The sequence below is a fragment of the Ochotona princeps genome, chromosome 24 (genome assembly GCF_030435755.1).
Source record: "Ochotona princeps isolate mOchPri1 chromosome 24, mOchPri1.hap1, whole genome shotgun sequence".
NCBI classification, from domain to species: domain Eukaryota; kingdom Metazoa; phylum Chordata; class Mammalia; order Lagomorpha; family Ochotonidae; genus Ochotona; species Ochotona princeps.
In genome coordinates this window covers 15,054,306-15,081,315 of record NC_080855.1, presented here as the reverse complement: position 1 = coordinate 15,081,315, position 27,010 = coordinate 15,054,306, and the positions used below count along the sequence as shown (strand labels likewise).

The 27,010-nt window shown below is 46.7% G+C and overlaps 1 protein-coding gene across 2 annotated transcripts in view; it reads right to left on the bottom strand.

Annotated features, from left to right (window-relative positions):
* The window catches only part of SNX29 (sorting nexin 29), a 294,688-nt gene that overhangs the window by 157,623 nt on the left and 110,055 nt on the right, over positions 1 to 27,010 (bottom strand). For both annotated transcript variants that reach the window (XM_058680249.1, XM_058680250.1), the window contains one exon: positions 13,482 to 13,564. In XM_058680249.1, coding sequence (XP_058536232.1) covers positions 13,482 to 13,564 — 83 coding nt within the window. The remainder of the gene's footprint in view (positions 1 to 13,481; positions 13,565 to 27,010) is intronic.

Below are 27,010 nucleotides of genomic sequence, written 5' to 3'. Positions count from 1 at the left end.
CCTAAGAATATTTTTTTATAATTACACCCATCACAGGAACTGTCAGTATCTAATGAAGGATAATTTCAGCTATTATAGGAAGCTTAAAAGATCATTTTCATGAATAATTCGTAATATGAATCATTAAATTCAAACAATATCAGAAATTGCAAAAAAAAAATTAAAAACAGCAACTCTCATAGGTGCCTAAGGAACCAATCCTTTCAAGGCAGGGCCCAGCTATGGCAGGCACAGAACGCTGCACACAGGCAGGTCGGCGCAGAAGGTGCGGCCACGTCCAGCAGCTCAGGCTGCTTTTCTCCTTCCACTGCTCCTCAAGTCTCAGTGACCTCCCTGCTCTGACTCCATCCATGGAACCACAGCAGGGCCCAGCCTCCCCAGCATTCCCTCCAAATGAGAAAACCCCAATGGGAATGAAATAGACCTACGTGGAATGCAGACTAAGACAGTGACAAGTAAATACTTTGAGCCCCTGCATCAAGCCACACCTGCACCCCAAAGTTTAGAAACTCTAAGAGAATCTACATTCTTGTTGCCTTCTATTGGATTCACTGTCAGCCAGACTTGGGGAAGTTGATACTACTAGAACAAGGATGCAGGGGTGAACAAATCTGAGGTCATTGCAGAGTCACAGTTCCCACAGCTGGTCTGTGCCCAGCAAAGCAGAACACACAGCAGCAGGGGACATGGGACAGGTCAAGTGGGACCAGGGCAGGTGGCATGGATGTGGGTGTACAGATGCTGAACATGGGGGTGGCCAGGAGTGTCCACATTAAACTCCGGAGAAGACTCATTGCCCATAAAGATGCTTGGCCAACAAGTGTGCCCCAAGCAGAGGGTGGTGGCAGAGGCCCCCACCTGAATCAACCCTTTTTAGGGGTCAATCCAGAAACTGACCTGTCCCTGATTAGGATACCATGTATGAAAACTGCACACGAGTTCTCCAAAAGAACAATGCTGACACATTAAATAAGGGAAAAAAGGGAAGAACAGGCTGGACCTATAAATACCCAACTCTCACCCAGATTCTTAACAACCATCCGGGTTGCTCTGCCTGCCGATGATGCCAGTCTTCCAGCGACAGGTGACATCTCGTTAGTAGGGTGGAAAGACTCCACAGTGAGTCACAGGCAATGTGTATTAAGAGGGATCCAAGCAGCACACAAAACATGAGAATGTTGTGCTCCCGGTAAAGCTTAAGCATTCTGCCAGGAAAGCCGTGTCCTCGTTACATAATACGCAAACAGCAGTGTATGCTGAAGAGCAGGGCTCTTAGCGCTGACTGCAGTATGAACTGCTGTGGGGGGAGGAGGGGGTCAAAAATGAGATCTGAACAGAGAGTGTGACTGATGGACTGACGCCACAGGCACGTTCTCCCTCAGTGGCTGCGCTTCCACACATCTTTCCCATGAGCCCCAGGCCCCAGGACACAAGGCCACACAAGCACAGGGCTCATGGCAAAAACCTGGGAACAATCTCAGGGTCATCTGTGAGGGAATGCTGTTTAAAATGCAGGCACACCCTAACTCTGCAACACAGATTTGCTCTTTGAACGATTTCAATCCTGATCTGCTGATGAGGAGGCAAACTGCTGACTGTGAAGTGACACAGCATTCCCTGCACAAGGCCAGGTAGACGAAGGGTCAGCAGAGGCTTTCCTGGTGCACATGCCTGTGTTTGCAGGCTGTGTGTTCTCTGCTGAAACTATTCCACTCTCTCCCTGAAGCCCAGAGCAACAGTAGACATTAATGAAGTGAGGTGGCTATATTCCAGCAAAATTTTACTTACAAAACAGAGGCCCGTGCCTCTATTGTTTGCAATCCCTGGTATAGACTGTAATCTCACTCTGGGGGAAGGGGAGGGGCAAGAAAACAGGTAGAACAGATACACACAGAGCTGTTTAGATTTGTGTGTGTTTACATACAGATTAACACTGGTTGCCCACAGGTGACAGAATTGAGGAGGTTGTTTACATTATATATCTATATAGTTACGAACTTATTAGCAAAAAAAAAGAAGTTTTATTCATTTAAAATATTCTCATAAAATAGTCAACTATTTTTTTAAATCTACGTGTGAAATACAAGCTCTCTAGTGATTACTGCCACCAAACTGAAGTCCCTGTAATATATCCCACCAGTATTTTTATCATTACAAGGAACAAACAAAATCGTTCATAATTCACATTTAATTGGATGTCAACAGTCATGCAAAGAACTCTCTAGTTTGAAACTGTCCCAAGACGGTGGAAAGAGTGATAACAAGTCATAAGAAAAACCAAGAAAATCAAACTGATTCTTCGCTCCCAGGGAGAGAGCAAATGATTTAAAAAAAAAAAAAAAGAAAGAAAAAAGAAAAAGAAGAAGAAGAAAAGAAGTTTAAAATGTGAGCAAGCTCCAAGGAGGAATGGGCAATGTTGTCATCCCCAAAGGACAAGACAACCGAGCACCAGGCCAGAGTTGGGGGTTGGGGCTGAATCCTAGTTTAATCCGTTCCTCCTGGAATCAGCCATGAGCTGATAAACAGGACACATGTCATGGTAAAATCAATTCACGTTCCCATGGGAGACAAGAGAGGGACAGACAGCACTTGGCTAGCTTGTGGCTTAAACATACAGAGCAGCAATACTCTGGTTTCATGCCACAAAGGGCACTAGGCCCTGCCCAAGGCATGCCACCACCTGTAGACTTCACAGTGCCAAGCAGAGACCTCAGCTCACATTTCTTGATTGAAGTGACCTGGCCACCGTCATCACTTAGCAAAGTCAGCATCCCCTGGCCTGGCAAAGACAGAGTGGCTGCTGACACATACATGTGGCAATAACTGTCTCCTCATAGTTCATTCTTCTGTCTTTAGCAAGAAAAATACCAATGTTTGCCTGTTACTTGGCCATCTCAGTAAGAATCAAAGATACTATGCCTCTCAGCAACTCCTCATAGCTAGATAGGACCCTCAGGAGCGCATTGTGGGCAACTGGCAAAGGAAACAATCAGTGACCTTGAACATGCAACAACAGAAATGAGCTAGAGGATTGGCAGAGAGGGGGGCCAAGTACTATGTCCAAGATGTTGCTGGCAAAGGGCAGAATCACAACGTTCTGTGCCATAATTCATGGTCTAACTCTGTAAGCACTTAGCATTTTATTTTATAGAAATTCAGAAAGACAGAAATAGGAAGAGACAGATATCTTTCATCTACTGACACACTCCACAGTCCCCAAATGGCCACAACTGCCAGGACTATGGGGAGTTGAAGGCAGGAAGTCCATCCAGGTATCTCACAAAGGTTGTGGAAGTCTCAAGCACTTGGGCCTCTTCCTGCTGCTTTCCCAGGCACATTAGCAGGAAGAAATAATGGAAGTAGGGCTCAGACTGGAATGTGGATATAGGATGCTAGGATCCCAAGCACTGGCTAAACTAGCTATACCACAACACTAGACCCCTGGAATCTGCAGCTTCATGCTGGGATGCTTCCTAGAGTCAGCTGCATGATGACCTCTGGATGAGAGTGCAGGAGGAGACACAATAGCGGGAGGCAGCTGGCAAGTCCATCATGCCTGGCTTCAGGCATCTCAAGTGCAGGCTGACAGGGACTTGACATGACTTCCACTGCCTGAACTTCCTGCTGAAATCCATACCAACTATTATTGCTTTTTCTGCCATTACCTTTCTTCTCAGGCCAGAAGAAGTACCTGTGTCTATTTCAGAGCCATGCTGAACAGGCTAATCCTTTACATTCAAGGGCCAAGATCCATTATGGGCACTGGTTCATGTCCCAGCTGTTCCACTACCCATTCACTCCCTGCTTGTGGCCTGGAAAAGCAGTTGAGGATGGCCCAAAACCTTGAGACCCTACACCCATGAGGGAGACCCAGAATAAGCTCCTGATTCTAGACAGCTCAGCTCTCGCCATTGCAGCCACTTGGGGAACGAGCCAGTGGATGCAAGATATTTCTGTCTCTCGTCTATCTGTTAAGCTGCCTTTTCAATAAAAAATAAATAAATCTTAAAAAAAAGTTCATGTGTCAAATAAGGTGGAGATGGATTGGCATCACGATGTAGTAGGGTCAACAGCTGCCGTGACATCAGCATCCTTTGTTGGAATGCCAGTTCAAGTCCTGGCTACTCCACTTTTGCTCCAGCTTCCTGTTAATGTAGCCGACAATGGCCCATGTGCTTGGGCCCCTACTGCCCATGTGGGAGGCCTGGACTGACCTCAAGGCTTCTGGCTTCAGCCTGGCCCAGCCCTGGCCTTTGTGGTCATTTGGAGACTCAATCAGCACATGGCAGATAAGTATGTGTGTGAGAGAGAAAGAGAGAGATAGAGAGAAACAGAGTCACTTTGCCTTTGAACTACATCAAATAAATCTTTTTTTAAAATCCATGGGAAGGAGTAATTACACCATTCAGACAGGAGACAGAAATCCCAGGAGCCAAGCACCAGGCCCATCTGAAAGAATACACTCCAAATTACCAACAGAGCCCAAGGGCTCGCCAATGACTCCTAGCTTCTCTTCATGCTCATCTTCATCTTTTTTTTAAAATTCTCCATGAATATGGTTTCATTTTCTTAAGCAAAAAACAAACAAACAAACAACCTCCCCCCCAAACCGTTTCCTCAAAGTAAAGCTGCTGAAACCCAGTGCAGGCCAGCCCTGGGGAGTGCAGCTGACTAGGGGGTAGGGGGGCTCAGGGAGGCTGCCGAAGGCTCCAAACCCTTTGCTTTACCCAGAAGGCAGTCAAGGCCACAGAAGCAAGGCCTCGGAACTGCGCCAGCTCATTCCAGATTGCCCAGCAGTGGGGGCCCTGCACTCTACTAATGGCATTATAATAACAGGAACTGGATGCAAATGAAGGCAAAAGTAATTAAAGGTAGAGCCGAGCTTGGCCTAATTGGCTCCACCTGCAGGAAGCACAGTACTTTGGAAATGAGTCTCCAAAACAGATTTGGGGGGAAAGAATCTAACAGAAAGGGAAGGCTAATGGGAAGTCTAGCAAGATGAGAATCTCCGGGTACAACACAACACAACACAACACATACCTGCAAGATCTCCCATCAGTCTGATCACTGGCACCCAAAAGCTCATCTCATAGCACGTGGCAGCCTGGAAAAGCCAGCATGCTGTCTCCGGGAACCTGGTCACCTGCCCAGGCCCCCAGTCTGCAAGCTGCAGGTGACAAAGAGCATGCTTCCAGCTCGGTCAGGGCCTCCAAGGTCCATGCCCTCCTACTCCCCAGCTGCACATGGAGGCTAAGTTCTCAAAAAATGACAACAATCTAACACTTGCATGCAGTGTCTGGTGGGGACTGAAACTCAGACCGCTGAACCCATCGCATATGCTCCTTCCACTTTCTGAACTCCAGTGCCCTCACCTGTACAATGGGGCCAGAGGGCTGCCTGTTCAACAGGGAGCACAAGCCATGCCATGCTGAAAGTCTGAAGGCCTGTCAGCTACTGCACATAAGATGCTCAACAGACTCGGTTCTGCATTCACTCAGCAAGCATCTACTGGTCATGCACCCGGGTACACACAGCCACCAAGCCAATCCCTGTTCTCACAAGCTGGAGTCCTGGTCAGTGCTTCATGAATAAGTCAATGAAGAAAGAAAAAAAATTAAAATCTTCAAGCATGAAGCACACAACATATGTAAGCTCTGGGAGAGGCCATGGGGAGGAGGTAATGGAGGGAAAGCAGAGGGCCTACTGGACCAGCATCATGTGCCTGCTGAGCAGGTGGGCCAGGCACTGGGAAGACTCAGGGTGGTGTGGGGGCATGCTCCAGTCACGGATGCAAAGGGTGTACTGCCACCATGTGCAAAGAGTGGGTGAGGCTATACCCAGTGACGTAACCCAGACAGCAGAGGGGCCTTATCTCATAAGACACTGTCTTTTTCGCTTTTTGGCCTTTTGGCTAAGATCAAGCATAGGGTGTCTTTTTTTTCATCCAGTCCAAGAAAGAGACAGTGTTTAGACAAGATGTTCTCCCCAAGGTACCAGGCATCATTATCCACTCAAGTGAGGCAAAATGACCAGTTGCCTTATGAAAGCTGTAATTAGAAACTTAAAACAGCAGAGTTTTCAAATCCAAAGTGGCACTTAACAAAACAAGCCACCTGTCAGCCACCAGGAAAGAGAGGAGTTGAAAACTAAAGGAGACAGATTGACAGGCACATGACGGCAATCACAAGGCCCAGACGGCCCTAAAAGTGACGATGGCGGGGATAAACACACGTCTGGCCTGGGTCTGGCAGGAGGGAACGGAAGCAGACCCGTTGCTGTTTTGTCTCTGCCTTTGTCTCCCATCGAACAAGAACAAAGAAATGAACACAAATCACACATCAATACTTGATACTCCCAGGCAGTTGCTCTTTAATGATTTGGGAGAGGGAAGCAACCAGATGGGGAGGAAACCAAGAGAAGCAAGCATTACCCCCTGGGAGGTCACGCCACTTCCAGAGCCAGGGACTGGGTGCTCCTGCAGCCACAGCCCCAGGCCTTCAGTGATCTTTCCCATGGCGAGAGCACAAAGGGCAGTTTGGGGACTTGAGCTACCTTCCCAGCTGTCCCACTTACCTCCCATCAGCCTCTCACTCCCCAACCCCACCCAAGAAGCAGAGCCTGCCGAGCCTTTTCCCCAACATCCGTTGTCCCTTCTCCTTTATGTGCCCATCAAGCAAGCATGTTTCCTAGGCTTCCTTGCAACAAGGGCAGCCAAGGCACTGCGAGTAGGAATCATGGAGGGCAGTATGAAAAGCTGCGGAAAGAAAGCCTGTCATCCAGAAACCTTCCCACCTTTATACAGTCCAGCTGAGAAGTGCACTCTCCGCCCATCCCACTTCCTGCTTCTACCTCCAGTAAAACACCCATGTGAGGACTGCAGCACAGTGATGCCTTTCCAACAGGAAAGTTACGCAGAGAGGACAGGGAAAGCAGCAGCCCGGTTCCCAGATTGCCATGAAACCATCACACCAGTTCTTGATTCACTCCTCCTGCCAGGTGACAGAGAAACATGATAGAAGCCACCACCATCCGGGTTGTCTCACACAAACCGTTTCTAATCCAAACCGACACACCTCTCCCAAACAAACACGGAAGCTCTACCCAACAGAGTGACTGTTCTGAAAACGCACTTTTGAAATGCCTTCAAACCGCCTTCCAACAAGACCTCTAGCTGCCTCTCATATGAACATTCTGCAGCTGTCAGCTTCCCAAGTGAGGCTGTTTGCATGGTCATCTACAGGTCTGCCACCCAACACCTCTCCCTTCTGCTTATCAGAAATCATCTCTTGGGATGGCACTGTAGAACAATGCATTAAGCCATTGCCTATATAGGCACCAGATGAAGGAGTCCCAGTTGCTCCACTGCAATCCAACACCCTGCTCAGGAGCCTAGGAGAGCAGCAGAAGGTAGCCCAAGTGCTTGGGTCCCGGAACCCACATGGGAGACCCCAAAGAAGCTCCTGCCTTCTGGCTTCGGATTGGCCCAGTTCCAGTCACTGCAGAAGAAAAATTTCTGTAGCTCTGCCTTTCAAAGTAATAAGTAAACCTTTTTTATATAAAATAAGTAAATAAGAAGAAGCTATCTCTTATTTCTGAAGTCCAACCCCTCTCATTCTCCACCTAGTGTGCTTCCATGGGGCTGTGGGCAGGTACTCTCTGATTCCCTTCCCCACCTCACTCGGTCCCCAGGATGGGGGAGCTGCATCTAAGCTGACCCAGAATCATTTTTGGAGATAATCAGTTAAGGACACCCTCAATTGCACCTGCAACTTGAAGATTTTTTTTTCAGACTGAAATAAATGTGGCAAAATACAAGCAGCTATTAAAGCTGAATGGTGCACACATTTGGTGTTGGACATATTATTTCCTGGACTTTTCTAATGTATTATAATTTTAATCAACCAACCTTTGACTGTCCTATCTTGACTTGCTAGGGCTGGTAGTAGAGCTAGGTACCAGGGTTACCTGTCATTTTGTTGTTGTTTAAAGCTCAGGAAACTCAGTAACCACACAAATGCTGGGTTAATATGAGCCACAATGCTTTCAAAGAAGTTTACTGTATAATTATCACCATCATTATTTACCTACTTTCAGAGACTAATCGTTAGGTGTATGCTAAACAACTTTGACCTTCTCCAATCTGGACCCTCTTGAAAATGCATCTCTAACCCCAATGAGAGCAGTAACTGCCTAGTATTTTGAATGCTTTATGTGAACATACAAGAACATAGACTGGGTCACTGACCAGGCTGTAACTCCACCCAGAGCCCAGAGCTCCAGGAGGGTCTTCCACATGGGTGGTAAGGATCCACGCTGCTGGGTCATCCTCTGCTGCCTTCCCAGATACTTAGCATTGGAAGCAAAGCAGCCAAGACTTGAACCATTGCTCTGACAGGGGATGCTTGTTAGCAAGCAGTGGTCTATCCAGCCATACCACAATAACACCCCCTCCACCTGAGTTACTTTTGATTATATCTTCCATGGGTGTGCTTTGCCTGCTCTCCCACACTGTATTAGCATGTAGCATGTTGGACTGTGACTTAGAAATTTTACTGGTTTTTCCCTGATGAAATAAACAGTATAAGTCGGACATCCCTACTCTGAAAATCTGAAATCTGAGATGTTCCAAAATCTAACATTTACTCAACATTTTTTCAATGTTTTAGAATGTGTACTGTAAAAACTGCAGAATGCAGAGCATTTTATATTTTGGATTTTGGAGTTTTAGATTAGCACTGTAATACATGCACCATTTATGCAATTATTTCAAAATCTGAAAAACAATTCCAAAATCGAACTTGAGCCCAGGCCTTTTGGACAAGGGATATTCACCCTGCTGAATAAAAACTTGTCGCCAAACTCTATCTGAAGATATTAGAGCTCTCAGGAGCAATTCCAGAGCAATAGTATGTGCCATAGATAGGAAAAACATCCTCTGAGAATGGAGCTCTAGGCTCCTCTAAATGGCCTGGCCTAATCCTAGCCACTGCTAAGATGAGCACTTGGAGAGTGGAGCAAGGGATGAAACATCTGTCACTCTGCCTTTCAAATATATGTTTTAATCAAGAAAGAAAGAGAGAGGAATCAAGGAAGCAAGAAAGGAAGAAGGGAGGGAGGTAGGGAAGAAAGAAGGAAGGGTGACGGGAGACGAGAGAAGAGAGAAGAGTAGAGCTGCCTGCTCCACTTCTGATCCGGCTCCCTACTAATGCGCCTGGGGAAAGCTGCCTGCTCTACTTCTGATCTAGCCCCTGCTAATGTGCCTAGAAAAGAAGGTTGGAGGATGGGGATGAAACATGATCCTCACCCCTTGTGGAGCCCTGACATGGTGAACAGCTCACTACCTGGTCTTCCTGAGTGGTGGCAACCATCTAGAGACACAGATTCTGCTTCCAAATCTGGATCCACAAAGAAAGCTTCAAGCTGCATTAATGCAGGGTGTTCCTGCTCGCCAAGAATCAGAGAGCTGACACAACTACTGACCCTGAACTTCCTTAATGTGGTAACTGGTATCTTCCAAGAAAGTGGCTCCAACCATTACACTCCAACCTGAACACTGGGATCAACAGAAAGGCTATTAAAAAATTCTGGAGAAGGTACTTGGCCAGTTAAGACATGGTTACATTTCAACCCACAGGCCACAGGGTCAAGTTACAGCTGTTTTCAATCCCAGATTCCCACTAAGGTGTAACTGAGAGGCAACAGGCGATAACTCAAGTAACTGGATCCCTGCCAGCCAAGAGAGAGACCCAGAAGGAGTTCCTGAATCCTGTATTCAGCCTGGCCTGGCTTCAGGAGTTGTAGCCATCTGGGGAGCAAACCAACAGCTGGAAAATCAGCCTCTCTCTACCTCTCTTTCTGTATTTCTTCCTTTCAAATAAATAAACCTTTTGGTAAAAAATAAAGAAAAAGGAGGAAAAATATTTAACAGTGCAATAAGCCATCATTAAAGGAAGCTACCTCTAGACTCTGTGTGTGTGTGTGTGTGCACGCACACACACACACACACTTAAGCTGGATGAATTAGGATGCTGCCATTCCCACAATCAAGAGCTTGGAATCAAGGTTCTGCATCAGAGGCAAGTCAAGGTCAAAGGCTCCCCGTGGTCATAAGGATCAGAAACCCCAAGTGATTTGAGCAGCTTTGTGGGAGGCACAGCCACAAGACACAGTTTAATGGGGCCACAGCACATGGTTTTGTAGCACTAGAACCACGATCCACAGACTGTGTGCTGCCAAGCTCTCCACAGGGTCAAGGATTTAGATTTGGAGCCCCCAAATGCCACAAGGCAAGGTCTCAGCATGGCCCCTGGAGCTGCATATCAATCCGCACTGCAGGCATTTACAAAGCACACACCATAGATCATGTTCTGGGTGAGGCATGTGGAATACTGCAGGGGAAAGCACAGGGCCCTGCGCCTGTGGACTGCATGGTGTGTTGTGGAACAAGACAACAACTGACCACTTTGGTGTACTGAATGAGTGCAGCGCTGAGGCTACAGAAGTGGAGGGTACAGCCTAAGACAGGGTGGTCAGGAGCAGATGACATCTGAATAGAGGCCACTTAGCAAGGTAGGAACAGCCATGCAGAGGATAGGTGGAAGGGCATTCCAGGAGACGGACAGCAAGTATAACGGCCCCCGAGGCAGGTACCAGATAAGACTCAAGGCCAGAGTGGCCAGGGTAGAAAGAGGGAAGGAGGAGTGCAAAGGGCTGAGGTGGAACTGAGCAGAACTGGGCCAGGCCAAAACCAAGAGCTTCATCTCGCTCTCCCATGAGGGTACAGAGGCTGGGGCACTGGGGCCATCTTCCACTACTTTTCCAGGGCCATGAGCAGGGAGGCGACCTGGAAGCATAACAGCAGGGATTCAAAGTGGCTCCCATATGGCATACCAGCATTACAGAAGGTGGCTTAATCTACCGTGACACAATGCCAACCATTTGTGTGTATAACTTTGAACAATTTTATCTTAAAGAAGGAAAGAAAAGAAGGGGTGGGGGGAGAAAAGAAAAGAAAAAGCAAGACAAAGCCCACATTCATAGAGAGGAAGGCCCATGGGCCCCTGCTTGCTATTTTCCCTGACACTAGAGACTTCTGAAAAGCCTTCACTGTTCATTGACTGTTCTCCCCTTTGTGGGACAGCTGTCGCTGCAAAGCATGCTTCCCCTATTTGTTTCTTAATCTTGTCCCCCAGAGCTGCCAGGTGCACGTGTGAACCTCAGCCTGAGCGGAGGAAAGGGCCAATGAGCGCTCAGGAGTCCCTCCTGTCAGCTGACTCTCAGCAGGCATTCCAAGCATCCAGTATCCATCTTGCGGCCTGCCCTTCCCTGCAAGCAGAGATGGCCAGGCTCTACACACACTGAGGGTGGGAACAGCAGGCCACACAGCTGGAGCCAACTTTCAGCCAGAAATAACACAGTCTGCAGGACCAGAAGTCATGACACACTCTTGCCTGCACCCACACAGGTTGCAGAAAGCCTCTAGCACATGGCTCCCTTCCCAGAAGCAGCCCTGGAAACTGCCCTGCACTTCTTCCAGGGCAGCAGACACAGCAGGAAAGACACAAAGCACACGCAGGTGTGGTACCAGGCATCGCTGAGCACACTAGCCCAGACACAGCACAAGGGGCATGCTGGCCCCCTCCCAACTTCTCCTTTTGTTTCTCAGTGGCAACTTCTAAACCCACTCCTGAGAGTCCTCCATTTGTCATGTGGCTCTGACCAGCTCCCTGCTCCAGCTGATGACCATTCTAACTGCTACCAGCACAGGTCGTCCCTCTTCCCTCTCCAAACCACAGCAGATGAATCACACAGAGAAGCTGCCAAGAGCCTGTAGCTTTAAGACCAATTGCTACAGAACAGGACCGCCTGCCTAATAACAGAGGCAGCAGGAGGCAAAGGCTTGCAGCATAGAGGCAGACACTGCAGCTATGGAAAGACATAGATCTAAGGGAAACCTGTGCCCAGGAAGGAGGTGCCCACTTGCCATGGAGCGTGTGAGTGATGAAAACCTAATTCCAACTTGACAACAGAGATATGGAAGTGCTGGTGGAATGACTATGTGGACCCATAAGGTCCAGCTGGGTTAAGGGGTGCATAGTACATGGTTGAAATTTCCTTCTGTCTCTCGCCTCCATTCCTCTTTGGGTTGGGAGAACCTCACGGCCAAGCTCCATGTGAACACAAGCTGGTGACAGTGCCCCTAGCTTCCAAAGCCTAACAGGAAAGATAAGAGCTCCTGCTGGTTGCATATTAATATTCTGAGACCTACCTGCAACCAGCTGAGAGGACAAAGGTCATGAAGGGGACCCCCACCCACATGCAGATCCACTGGTCTACCGAGCCATTCTATGCCTCCTTTCTGTTAGTAGAATAATCGGCTCTTCTGGTGCGTACTCCTAAGAGAAGGAGCCTGCCTCCCAGACCTTTCTGCCAGTTCCCAGGAGGTCTCTGTAGACAAGAGGCCAGCTCACCACCCATCTCATTTCAGATGTTGGCAATAAACTTGAAATGGGTAGATACTGACCTACACTGGCTTCCCAGAGGCCAGGAAGGAGAGTACAAGTTCACAAGCAACACCACTGGACAGTCGGGGTGTTTTAATGGCCAAATGAGTCCCCTGCGGTACGGTGGTTCAAGACAACCTAGCCTGGGATCAGATGCTAACAGGAGTATCGCTGTTAGCAAATCTGACCTCGCCAAGGAACAAAACAGCACTCAAGTGGCAAATAACCTAATCTTTCTGGACCACATCAAGGGAAAAGAATCCTTCAAGAGGTCATGAAGCTACCTACTCTATTTTGCTGACTTAGTCATGATTTCAAGACACAGAAGAGAGTAAGAATCTGAAATTTTGTAGCTGCAAAATTAGAGACCTGTCATAAGTTCTTTTAACTAAAGTGATTTGTTTTTAAAGGCTGGAGGCAAGCCCCTCCCATCCCAGGATATAGCAACCAAGGTGAGGGTTCCAGAACAGCCCTCAGAAATCTAGTCAACCCTGAAAGCACCTGCAGCTTAAATTATTTTTCACGCTTTTCCATACCATAATGAGCTCATAGTTTCATAAACAATTTCCTGGCCAAAAAAACATAAGTAAAAAGTATCTTTTTATCCTAAAATTCAAAGACTTAAGGGGTAAAAAATACATTCTAAACCCACCTAGGGACAGGTGTGGTGGCACAGCAGCCTATGCCACTGCTCACAATATCCACTATCATACAAGCATCTCAAGATCCAGACAAAGTTTCCTAAGTACACAAACGGGTATTTCTACTGCAAACAGCCTAGCAAGTCAGTCTGACAACAGCAGTCATGTGTTTAGCATGTGTATCCAGCAGGTGTTTCCCTCCAGTTAATTCTCTGACCAGCATCCTGGTTCTAACTCTTCTGCAGGTGCACTTGTCACACACTCAGTGTCTCCTAAGCGCCAGGCACAGACAACTGAGGAAGTTTGGCTCTGTCCCACCCAGCTGGTTCCCCCTCACCTTCGGAGGTTTGGCCTTCTCTTTTCAGCATCTGGACAGCTCCTACATATTTCTTCAGCTGGACTTTGAGCACTTCGTTTTCTCTGCAAGCACAAGAATGTTAAAAATATATATTTAAAAATCAGCAATTTAGACACAGGCATTGAGGTGAGACACACTGTGCAAAAGAACAACACATAACCTGCACTTTGTAAACATTAACCCTTCCTGGTGTTTCAGAGATTATCATTGGGGAAGGGTGTGTCTCCAAGGGCACCTTGGCAGAACGTAGTTAAGTACTGTCCTTTCATGATGAGATGAACTGGACCAGCACAAATTCAGAGCTGACCCAGGATCTGGCCTGTTCAAATTGCAATCTGTTAAGTACCCCCTTTGGCATCTGGCACTCCAGAACATTCTTCCTATTTACAGAAGCATGTACCAAGTACTGTGCATTCACCTTGGGGATCACTCTGAATAACTTTATTAACTGCCACACATATTAACTGCTACTTGCCAGACAATATGTCAAGTGTTGACACTTAATCTCTTCTGAGGGATTAAAATAATCCCTATTTTATGGACAGAAAACACAGACATAAATGAATAGAGGCAACTAATGACATCACTGCAATATATGATTATACTTGGAATGCAGAATCCAGAGCACGGGCCCAGCGCAATAGCATAGTGGTTAAAGTCCTTGCCTTGCACACACTGGGATCCTATATGGGTGCCGGTTCTAAACCAGGCGGCTCCACTTCCCATCCAGCTCCCTGCTTGTGGCCTGGGAAAGCAGTCGAGTACGGCCCAAAGTCTTTTTATTGGAAAGGCAGATCTACAGAGAAAAGGAGAGACAAAGATCTTCTGTCCTCTGGTTCACTTCCCAAGTGACCACAATGGCCAGAGCCAAATCAATCCAAAGCCAGAGTCCAGGAGCCTCCTGCAGGTCTCCCACACAGGTGCAGGGTCCCAAGGCCATCCTCTATTGCCTTCCCAAGCCATTAGCAGGGAGCTGAATGGAAAGTGGAGAAGCCAGGACACAAACTGGTACACACGTGGGATCCTGGCACATGCAAGGCGAGGACGAAGTCATTAAGCTATTATGCCAGGCCCAATAACACCCTTCTAAAAGAACAACCCCACACACACATACACACACATTCACCAGGTATATTGGCATGGAAACAAACATGAGGATCAGGGCGTAAAAAACTACACTGGATAAACACTTGACAATTAGGACTTATATCCATCACCTCAGCAAATCAAGTCCATGTACATCCATGCATCCATCATCCCATGGGAGAGGCATGATGATCTTGAGGCCTTCCCCCCACTTTACTGGGGAGAAGTTGGGGGAGGGTGAGGAGAGTATGATGTGAGACCAAGGTTGTAGCACTAAGGTCCCCCACAAAGATCCAAGCCCAGGTCTCTGTCCCTCAAGTACACAAGAGCACCTCTCCATCTCACTTGACACCCAGAACTAGTCTCTCATCTGCTACATCTTCCACATTTTCTGGATCTGTCAACCTCTGAAGGTCTTGATCCTGAGTTTGTTTAAACACATGGGAACTTTTTCCCCCTCATGAAAGTAAAAGAACTTAAGACTGAGTTCCTTCTGGGACTGGTGTTGTGGCATAGTGGGTAAAACCACTACCTACTGGCTCTACACTACCATATGGGAGCCAGTTCATGTTTGGTGGCTCCACTTCCAAGCCAACTCCCTGATGGAAGATCGCCCAAGGACTTGGATCCCACCACTCTTATGGGAGACCCCCACCACTCTTATGAGAGACCCCCAATGAGGCTCCCAGATAAACCTTAGATGGAAACTCTTTTCCTCCCTCCCTCTCTCACTCACGCTCTCTCCCTTCCTTCCTCCTCATTTCCTTCCTTCCCCTACTCCAATGTCGGGTGTGGGTATGTGGGTGTGTGCAGGTGGGTGTGTCTCCTTCTGTCTAAATGAATAAAACTTTTTTTCCAAAATCAAAATCTGGGTTTCTTTGATGACCATAAAAATAAAAATGCTTGTGGTAAAATATTTAAATGACTAGGACACTTTCAAGAAGAAATGCAGAACTTAGCTAAAAATCCAATTCCATGGAAAGAGCCCTTCAAGTTTTTGTATCCCCTTGATCTAGTTTCCCACCAACACTTAGATCTTCTGTAGCCACAGGGTGTAGCACAACAGGAAAATGACAAAGTCACACCATGCACACCCACTTTGATCATTGCCATTACTCTGTGCTCACAACAAAGCTCAGGCATAGTGCATCTTGAGATGAACACAGCCTTAGCCCACCACAGCAGTCACCAGTCCATGCCGGAAGAACAGTGTACTGGACAAGGGAGTCCAGGGTAGATGACAAACTCTGGGAAAGCAGAACAGGTGAGTCCTACCCCATCCCCAAGTTCTGTTCTGCTTTGTAACCTACAGTGTTACCAGCAGTCCAAGAAAATAGTTCTCAGACTTCAGGCAAATTGTTTGCATAGGTACTAGGAATTAACCAACAAACTACATAAAATTTATCATTCTTTTTACTACGTAGATCTCTGTTATAGTTACCCAGTAAAGATGCCTTCGCATGACGATTACTAACCAGATGCATGTTCACTAAAGCAATGCCACACAAACCCTCTGAGAGTGTGCAAGAACCAGGATAATGGGTGGGCAGCCAGCCCCAACCTCAGCAGGGACCTTCAATCCTGGAGTGTCAATCACTTGTTTAAGGTAAAGCCACTTTTCCTAAAACACTTGAGATTGCAATCTCTTTCAATTTTGAGTTCTCTAGATTTTGGAATATTTGCATACAATATGATACTTTGAAGATAGGGCCCAAGTCTAACCAAAAAAATCAATCGTGTTTTGTATCTGACACTTACCACATGATATCAGTTATGAAATTTTCCACTTGCAGTGTCATGTCAGTGTTCAAAAACTTTTAGACTTTACAACATTTGGCACTCAGCAAGCCATAAACAAGACTCATTTTAGGACACTTCAACAAAACAATCCCAGTCAAGCCAAGTCTGCTCCATCTCCTGTTACAAAGAAATTTTCATTATGCCACATGGCAGGCAATCTCAATGCTCTGAAAATTGATGGGTTCAATGAAAGCCCTACAGTTTTCTTCCTGAGATCCTGACTGCACTTCAGAATCAAAGACCAGTTTATGTTTAATTCTAGGTTCAACTGTTTCATTACCCTTTAATTTGCTGAAAATTAACTGCTCACAGCCAGAGCATAGTATACCTGAAAAGCCTTATGCAATGAAGCAAGAAATAAATACACCACATGACTGGATTTAATTTCTACTCAACAGCACATAAGGCTGACCACAATAAGGGCCAGTCCTCTTCTTCTTGTCAAACAGGGCTATGGCATTTGTTATTAAAAAAAAAAAAAGGTGTCAACTCACTCACATTTATCGAACACGTGATATAGCAATGACCAAGGTATAGAGAACATTGCTATAAAGAAAAAAGATAAAATTCCCTCGCCTGGCCGAGCTTATATCCCAGCTTTCCCATTGTGGTTTTCTATCTGAATACATAAAGTATGTGATGCTTAAAAACAAAGGAGGGCCAGCATTGTGGCATAGCCCATTAAGCCGCTAACTGCAACATCAATATCCCACATAGGCAGCAGTTCAAGACCCAACTAGTGTACTTTCTGTCTGACTGCCTGATAAGTCACTTGGGAAAGCAGCAGAAAATGGCCAAAATCCTTGGACTCCTGGACTTATGTGGGAGACCTGGAAGGAGTTCCTAGGCATTTAGCTTCAGCCTGGCCCAGCCCAGGCCATGCAGATCATTTGGGGAATGAACCAACAGATGGAAGATACCTCTCGCTTGCTCTTTCTCTTGTTCAAATAAATAAATCCTTTTTAAAAGGCAAGATTCTGTCCCAACCCTTTATGTCAACAGATCACTGCATCTTAACACCTCTCAAGAGCCGACTCTATTTATTGTTTATCCCCTGCTAGCTGGCTAATGGCAGCTGCTGTTTTGAATTATGGATGTCAAAACACACAGTGAATAAGACTGAGCAGTAGCAAGAACCTGTGTCCCTATCACCCATATCTCAAGGTCACATTTAGTCTTATTCTTTTCTAGTCTCTACCTACTAACATCTCCTACCCCTGTCTCACCCTATTTTGAAGTAAATTTCAAACTAGAAATATGATCCAGAAAAATGTCTACCCAATTTCTAACTATAACCCTCAAATCAATATCACACCTAACAAAATCTAGACAATGGGCTCAGCTATTTCAATCTCTTTTTTACTGTTTTGTTAAAACAGTGGTAGAGCTCAACTCTATTCTTAGTGCACATAATGACAAAAAATAAAAAGCAAAGTGTATATCCCTGGTGTTACACACATCAGAGCTCAAATAGCAGCTCTACTCTACCTAGCTATGGACCAGGGGCCAACAGTTCTTTGAATCTACAATTCCTCCCAACTGGGAAGATTTTGCAGGACTGAGATGTTCAGAGCAAGCAGGAGTAAAGCTGAAGTACAACACCAAGAATTCATAATTCCTTGTTCTTTAAGAATTACACTAGATGCACCTGAGAAAGCAGTGGAAAATGGCCCAAATATTCAGGCCTTTGTACCCAAGCAGAAAAACCAAATGAAGCTCCTGGTTTCAGTCTAGCTGAGCCTTGGCTGTTGTGGCAATTTGAGAGGTGAATCAACAGATGAAAGATCTCTAACTCCACATTTCAAATACATAAATAATTTTTAAAAATCACATTAGATTACAATTGCACACATCTTGGACTCATGACATGGGCCCTGTGTTTATATGATGTGTTTTGCCCAGGATGCACATGCTTTTACAGACAGCAGATACTGACCAGATGGCAGTTATGTCAAGAGAGACATCAAAAGCATCCACTGACCAAAAGCTGGGTGCATAAGACATGAGGATGTGAGAAATGGACAAGGACTCCACCCTCCAGAGGCTCACCTTCCAGAGTGAGAGAGATCAGGCCTGGTGATGAGAATGCCAGCCAGAATACGTAACTAGAAGAGGTAACACAGAAAACCAACATATCCAGAGGCAGAGCTGAGTTCTCAAATCTCACATTTCATTCTTCCCAGTTCCCTGATGCCACCTCAATAGTTGTCCTCACCGGTATCAAATGCTCATAAATGCTTCCGTGGGCAGCAACCTCAACGTGTTCCAAGTGACCCTGGTATGAACAACTGTACATGTAATGCCCACTCCTTGAGTGCGGACTGCATTTCCTCACCTCTTGCAGCAGAGTGATGGCTGTCAATTCTGAGATCAGTTATACAAAAGCTATCACCATGCCAAATGTCCTCTGCTTCTCTCTCTCTCTCTCCTTCCCTCTCTCTCCCTCCATCTCTTTGTCCACCCATTGTCCCATCACTGAAACACACAGACAGCCTGTGAAAAGACCCATGTGGTCAGAGAAATGAGGCCTTCCAGCAAAGACATGAGCAATCCTGGAAGCAGCCACCCCTGTCCTGGCTAAGCCCTAAGATGACCCTAACTCCAACCAAAACTCTGTGACCCCATGAGAACCTAGGCCAGGGGCACCCACTAAGCCAGATCCTGACTCCTGACATGCAGAAACTAGATCATACATATGATTCTGATTAGTCCACTAAATCCTGAAATTACTCCCTAGGAAGCAGAGCATCAACACTGCTTTATACATATTAGTTCCCTTCAACTAAACTATAATCCTATGCGGTATTGTTAACACCATTTTAAGAAAATTTATTTAGTAATTCGACAGGCACAACAAAAAAGAGAGGGAGGGAGACACACACAGAGAGAGGGAGAGAAAGAGAATTTTCCATCAAGCGATTCACTACCTAAATGGCTACAAGAGCTGGGGTTGAGCCAAGCTGAAGCCAGGAACCAAAAACGCCTAAACAGGTGACAACAGTCCAAGTACTCAATGTCCTCATCTTCTGGTGCCTTCCCAGGAGCATCAGCAAAGATCTGGATCAGACGTAAAGCAGCTACAAATTGCACCAGCACTTCAATATGGGATTCTGGCATTGCTAAGGGTCAGTTTAGCTCTGCACCCCAATACCAGCCCCTAGTCCCCAGTTTTGAACTTGGCCAAGGAAACATAACTTTCTCTTGCCCTCCACTTCTGAGTTAGTCAAAGCAATCACTGCAATCTGAGTGACACCACATCTAGCCAAGTGCACGTGAGATAAATGTCTCTTTCTATACCTCAGTTTGCTCACCCACCTGATGGGAGAATGCAAAAGACCTCTTAAGTTTGTGTCAGAAAGCACCCAATTCGCTTGACAAATACTTTTGAGCATCTGCTGCAAGCCAGAAGGCATTGCTTCAGACAAGAGGAAGGAGCAGAAGAGCAAGACACACAAGGTCATACCCCATGGAAGTGACCATCACAAGCTGAAATAATCCAACTCATCAGTAAACAAGTCATTTAACTCTGGATGCCAATATATACTGTAAGGGTGAAGCCAAGGGTAGGGAATACAAAGCAAGGGCATACATGTTTTACACAGTCGAGTCTGAAAAGGCTTTTCTGGAAGGTGAGAAATCAGGCCAGCCCTGCAGGTGGTAAGGTAAGATGCCACCTGAAAATGGGGACAGGCTTCTTGGTGCATGCACACCACCTGGGATCTTGGAGCAAGGGTGTGGTTCAGAGCATGTGGGATGAGGCCTGAGATGCAGGATTTCTAACAAGACCCACAGCAACATCTTGATCACGAGTGTCAAGGGACCAGGCACAGGAAAGAGCCAGGCAGGAAGGTCCCAGGCCAGCCTAAGCCTGCCCTGACACCAGGACTCAGGGTAAGTTGGGAAGGTTAGAGTAGGACAGGAATCATGAGGTCCCTGGATGCAAGGAGCACGGATGCTGCATCCAAGAGGAGGGCAGCAAACAAAAGTTTACTAAGACCAGTCGTGTGGGAAAAGAAAAAGGCTGGGGGCAGAAGCTGAAGGAGGCAGACCACGGGGGTCATCAAGGAAAGAAACAGTGCTGGCCGGGATGGAGCAGTAACCTTGGAGACACAGTCAGATTCAGACACTCATCTGGAGGGTTCCAGAACACTGTGCCAACTCCCAGCCCGAGCATGCCAGCTGGCCACGCTTTTTAAAGGCATCAGGCAATAAAGCAAATCGAGTAGGTGGCAAGCACCTCTCCAACAGCTTCCAATGACTGCAATAATTAATGTTTGTAAGACAAAGCAATTATGTCTGCCCCCAGTGTCAGAATAAACAACCAACCACCCCAGACAGCACCACTCAAAGCATAATTACTCAAAACAAACTAACGAACCTGCTAAGTGCATTAGGTAATTCACGGGCATCAAAACATACCCAGAAGGCACTCCTCCAGGCTTTCCAGCCACATGGAGGTGCCTCAGACCTATCATCCAGTGAGCAGACACTAGCCATATGCAACTACAAACTGAATGTGGCCCAACCGCTAGGATACCCACACCAGAAGGAAAGCATCAAAGAAACGCAGAAAAGGCAGCAACAAACACTCAGCTTGGTCATGGCCACTTCTTAAGCATTCGGGGTCACAGTCATGCCTTAAGTATTCAAAGACAAGCTCACTGCAAAATAAAACACTGTCAGAGCCAATCACTTCTCCAATTGCAAAGACGACCATCAGCTTCTCAGACCTTCACTCCAACAACCCCTTTGTGTATGGCACTTTAACCCCTTTTTTAAATAATCTTACTTAGTTGATTAGGATACAAAGGGTCAAGGGCTACAGGAAAGTGGGTAATATCATTGTTTCCACACTAATATCATCATTTTCCCCTGTATCTGGGGTCAGGGGAGAAACAAAGGGAAAAGCCCCGCTCACTGGCTCACTGTGTTTGAAAAGCTCCCACATGCTTAACACATCTGTGACCACCATCTGCCTGCAGCCACCAAGTACCATATCTGCTCTCGACTTTGACCTCCTGGTGTTCAGCTCTGCCATCTGCTAGACCAGAAGTAAACTTGCTCGTTAGTGTCCCTTTATCAAGCCAACAGGAAATGGATTAAAAACCCTTGAGATTCTGTCAAATATGAAACCTGAGCCAAATCACAAGGCAACAGCTGACAAACCTGAACTCAGGGATGGTCTACCAAGCAACTGGCACGGAAGAGGAACACAGAAAAGCCCAAGGTCATGAAAAGACAAAGACACTATGAACGCATCTTGGTGACAGGTGACCAGAGTCAGGACATCTCAGTGCAATTCCTGTCTCAGGCCAGATCCTGGATTAAACAGCTCATAAATGGTGAATTACAAGTACTAAAAAAGTAAGGGGAAGCCTACTGGATAAATTAATACATTAAACATTGTTAAATAGTGGCTGGGAATAAGGCCCTGATACTGTTATTACTCTGATGAGTACAGTGGTTCTGAGGAAAGCAGGTCACTCCCTCCTCTGTGACAATTCCAGAAAAACTAATGAAAACACTGTGAGTCATGTGGGGACCAAGAGACATGATCATTGTGATAATCCTGCAATTGGCATACAAGGAAAAGGGGAAAGGCCTAGAACAGGACTTTCTTACACAGCAGCGGAGAAAGGTCCAGGGGTTCTCTTCAGGAGCTGCTGCAGATCCAGGCCTGGAGGGTGAGACACCCACCCTACACCCATCCTACCCCATCCTCCCCAACCCCACAAGCGAGTCACAGCAGCCTGACCAAACCTCAGCCTCCTGAGACCACCAGCGGGAAATGAGGACTGAGAAGCAAGCCAAGATACAAAGGCAGCAACAACACCAACATGGGAGGCCAAGAGTCAGGGAAAGGAAAAGAAGAACGGTGGCTGAAAGGGGGCCCTCAGAGGCTGGCTTGTGGCCATGCTCTGACCCTGGGAGCAAACACCTATGTGTCTGTGCACCTATGAAGAGAGAAATAACTAAAATCAGGAAAGGGTCATTGGACATCTGGGTTTCCCTTAACAAAGCCAGAAGTGATCCCACAGGCTGGGGCAAGTGGCATCTGTACCTGTAGCAGGTAAGGCCTTCCATTTCCTGAGGCTCCCCGGCTGCCTCGTCGCCCATAGGTGTCTTCAGTGTTCACTTCTGTTACCGCCCCCAGTCCCTATAGGAACTCCAGGATGAGACCAGTAAGCTGTCCATGAATTCTTGAGCCTGGCAAACTCCACAGACAGCTACAGACTGGGAAGGCAGGGCCAGAGCAAGGACAGAGTTTAATAAGTAGGTCACACAGTAACCTAGTGGCTACAGTTCTCACCTTGCATGTACTAGCATCCCATATGGGTGCTGGTTCATGTCCCAGTTGCTTCAATTCCCATCCAATTTCCTCTTCTAACCTAGGAAAGCATCAGAGGACAGTCCAAGGCCTTGGGACCCTGAGCCTGCATGGAAGACCCGTAAGAAGCTCCTGGCTCCTGGCTTCGGATAGGCTTAGCTCCAGTCATTGTGGCCACTTGGTAAGTGAACCACTGGATGTAAGATTTTTCTCTCTGTCTCTCCTTCTCTCTGTAAATCTGCTTTTACAATAAAAATAAATCTTTAAAAAAAAAAGTCACCAAAGGATTCCAAGGCCAAGTCCAGGTTCATACAAATCGCCTTTAGGTATCCATGGCACAAAGCTGCCACTGGCTGCTCTGATACACACAATGCCCTCGATGCTCTGAGTTCCAGAGGATTCAGCCAAACCACGAACATTCCTATGAAAGCATCATCACCTCTCCCCACCTCCAGCAACTTATGTCTGCAAGAGCATGATAGTCCTTCAAGTTATTTGTCACTGCTGCTAGTCAACATGCCATGAAAACACTGTTTTGGCTGTGCTCCATTCAACCCCACATGTTGCGGGCAAATGATTGAAAAACAACTGATGTTTCTGGAAACACAGAGTCGGCTCTCTGGCCCCCAGGCTCCCAGCAGAAAGAGGCCAGGTTGACACATCAGGAAGAGTCTTTTTTTTTTTTTAAAGATTTATTTATTTAAGGGGATGTATAGTAGCTGTGTAATGGAGACTGTCATATCTAGTAACATGTCATTTAACTTCAGGGCATTGTAAATTTCTATTTTTCTTTCTATTATTGATTTTGTATTATGACTTTTCATTTAAGGGGATGTACAGTAGCTGTGAAATGGAGACTAACATCCAGATGGCAGGATGCAGTGTGGTATGCATTTCTGTTTCCAGACAAAGATGGACTTACAATGAAACTGTTTACTATATCTTGACAATAGGATTCTGGACTCTCTGCCATTGTCCATGCCCGCAATGATGGACATATGACTGTGTATGAAGAACTATACTTTGGTAATGATATAGAGGAACTAGGTGGGGGGGAGGGAATTTGGGAGGGGATAAGGGAATATGGAGCTGTATCATAAAATGATAGCAATAATAATAAAATGTATATAAAAAAGATTTATTTATTTTCATTACAAAGTCAGATATACAGAGAGAAGGAGAGACAGAGAGGAAGATCTTCCATCCAATTGTTCACTCCCCAAGCGGCTGCAATGGCTGGAGCTGAGCCAATCCGAAGCCAGGAGCCAGGAACCTCTTCCAGGTCTCCCACACGGGTGCAGGGTCCCAAAGCTTTGGGCCGTCCTCAACTGCTTTCCCAGGCCACAAGCAGGGAGCAGGATGGGAAGTAGAGCTGCCTGGATTAGAACCGGTGCCCATATGGGATCCCGGTGCATTCAAGGCAAGGACATTAGCCGCTAGGCCACGCCACCAGGCCCGGAAAGTCTTAAGTTACATCCTACTGGCTAGTGCCCAAACGGGAAGGGACTCCTGCAGAATCCAGAAAGTAGGCTGGGCATGGTGAGCTTACCAAGGGGAACTGAAGAAGGAAGCCCCAGCAGATCCAAGCTGTTATCATTTTTACTTTAACACAGACATGACCTCATCACAAGTGGGAACTGGCCCTGCCAATGACCCACACAAAACCATCCAGTGGTGCCCCAATTAAAAGTGATGCATGGGCCCTGTGCGGTGGCCTAGCAGCTAAAGTCCTCGGCTTGAACACACCAGGATCCCATATGGGCACCGGTTCTAATCCAGGCAGCTCTACTTCCCATCCTGCTCCCTGCTTGTGGCCTGGGAAAGCAGTCGAGGATGGCCCAAAGCCTTGGGACCCTGCACCCATGTGTGGATGACCCAGAAGAAGCTCTTGGCTCCTGGCTTCGGATCAGTGCAGCTCCAGCCGTTGCAGCCACTGGGGGAATGAATCATCGATGGAAGATCTTCCTCTGTCTCGCCTCTGTATATCTGATATTGTAATAAAAATAAATGAATCTTTAAAAAAAAGTGATGCATACACCACGTGAGGACCCTGACCCTGCAGGAAATGGCCACAAAGGACTCTTTAGGAACAGTTAGGGTATTGTGAATATGAGGTATTTATTTTGAGATGGAATGGAATGACTGTCAGTTTTCTTGGATGTGATAATAACATTGTGGTAATGCAGAAAAATGTCCTTGTTCTTGGAAGATAAATACAAAGGGATTTGGGGGTGAGGAGAAATCCTAATGTCCAAAATAATCTTCAGTTCAGAAAAAATCTGCACATACATACACACACACATCTGCATCTTTCTACAGATGTGTTCACTAATCTACTTACAAAGAATCGAGTATCAAGCAGATACACAAAACATTTAGCAACTGGTGACACATGTGCCCAAGTCCCTTATACCTGTCTAGAAATGCTTTTTAGTAAAGGGGGACTCTGTTCCTAATAAGAAATGGTTGGTGACTAAGTCAGTTCAGATGCGAGGTCCAAAATGACCACTGTGTATCCCCCCTGAGGAAGAATAGAAGAGGCTGCACCATCCAGAGGTGACTGGGGGGCCCTGTGCCTGGGCCCACGCTGGAGGCTGCAGGTACTGCTCATCCCCGGGGTAGACCTCTGCAGCACCCTGGCTGTGAGGCTCTGCTCTGAGTGAACAAACATTAGGAGCTATCAGAATAACCACTCTTGTGAGGCAAAATGAGCTCTAATCCCCTGTCATCAACTGGTCCAGGACCAGCGGCAGGCTGGCCTTCAATTTCACTGCCTTGGCAGCTTCTTCCCTTTGTGCTTTGGCCTGGGGGATTATTATTGAGGAGGGATTTATTACTATTATTTAAAATGCCTTATTTAGGAAGGGATTCTGGAAGGACAGCAGTGACAGCAGCATAATTTTTTAATCTTTCTAAATTCCCACATCAAAAAGAGAGAGAGAGAACCTAGAGAGAAAAGCCACAAGCACCAAGACAGCATTTATCCCTGGGCTGGGTGATGAAGCACCCTACAAACGCCAGAAGGCTGCAAGGCCTGTTGGTAGGGCATCTGCATAGGGGAAGGCAGAAGGAAGCAACTGGGCAGCTGGCCAGAGGCCCTGAGAGAAGGAGCCCTGAGGCACACACTGGGTCAAGGTGAGAGCTGTGGTAAGATCAGGCGACTCCTGCAGAATCGCAAAGAGCCAATCCCAGCTGGCCTCCAAGAATTCTCCATGAAACAGGCACCTTCACCTGGACTCCCTCTGGGCACAGGGCCCTACAGCAAAGGAAAAAGCTGCTGACAGGGGCTCACGTTTGAGCAGCAGAGCAACACTGCAGAAAAAGGAAAGAGAAGACCCAGACAGAAGTGAGGGAGAAGAGGACCAGGAGTCTCAGGACACCAGAAGAGGGTCCTGCTCTCTCAGTCATGAAGGAGAGCAACAGAGGAGACCCCAGACGGGAGAGTGTGCTGCTTTCCTCAGGACATTGGCATCCTTGATCAGAATGCAGGTTCAAGCCCCAGCTGTTCCACTCCCAATCCAGATTTCTGCCAAGCAGTAGAAAATGGCCCAAGTCTCTGGGCCCCTGCCATGCACATGGAGTTTACAGCTCCTGGCTTCCACCTGACCCAGACCTGACTACAGTGGCCATTTGGGAACCAAATCAGTGGACGGAAGGTCTCTTTCTCTCCGTACCTCTGCCTTGCAAACAAATTTTTCAAAACTCCAAGTAATATGATATTACTTGGAAATACAATCTAGTTACAGGTAATAAAGATGTGCCAGAAAAGATACACATATATAACCATAACCTATTTTAAAATAAATGATATAAGACATGGAGGCATATCTACCAGAATCAGAAAAATTTCTTCAAGAGAGACAAAACTGAGAAAATTAAACACTTCAGAAATAGACAAATCTAGACAGTGGAAAGAATAAGCTATTTTGCAAAAACTAAAAGCAAATGAGGAAAGGGATTTTAAAAAAAAAAGATTTGCAAGAAAGTGAGAAGTGAAGATGTGAAGGTAAAATCCAACACCTTGGGCCTGGCACGATACCGTAGTGGTTAAAGTCCTCACCTTGCACGCCTGGGATCCCATATGGGCACCAGTTCTAATGCCGGTGGTCCAGCTTCCCATCCAGCTCCCTGCTTGTGGCCTGGGAAAGCAGTCGAGGATGGCGCAAGGCCTTGGGACCCTGCGCCTGCATGGGAGACCTGGAGGAAGAGCTCCTGGCTCCTGGCTTCAGATCAGCGCAGTACCAGCCGTTGCAGTCACTTGGGGAGTGAACCATTGATGGAAAATCCTCCATTC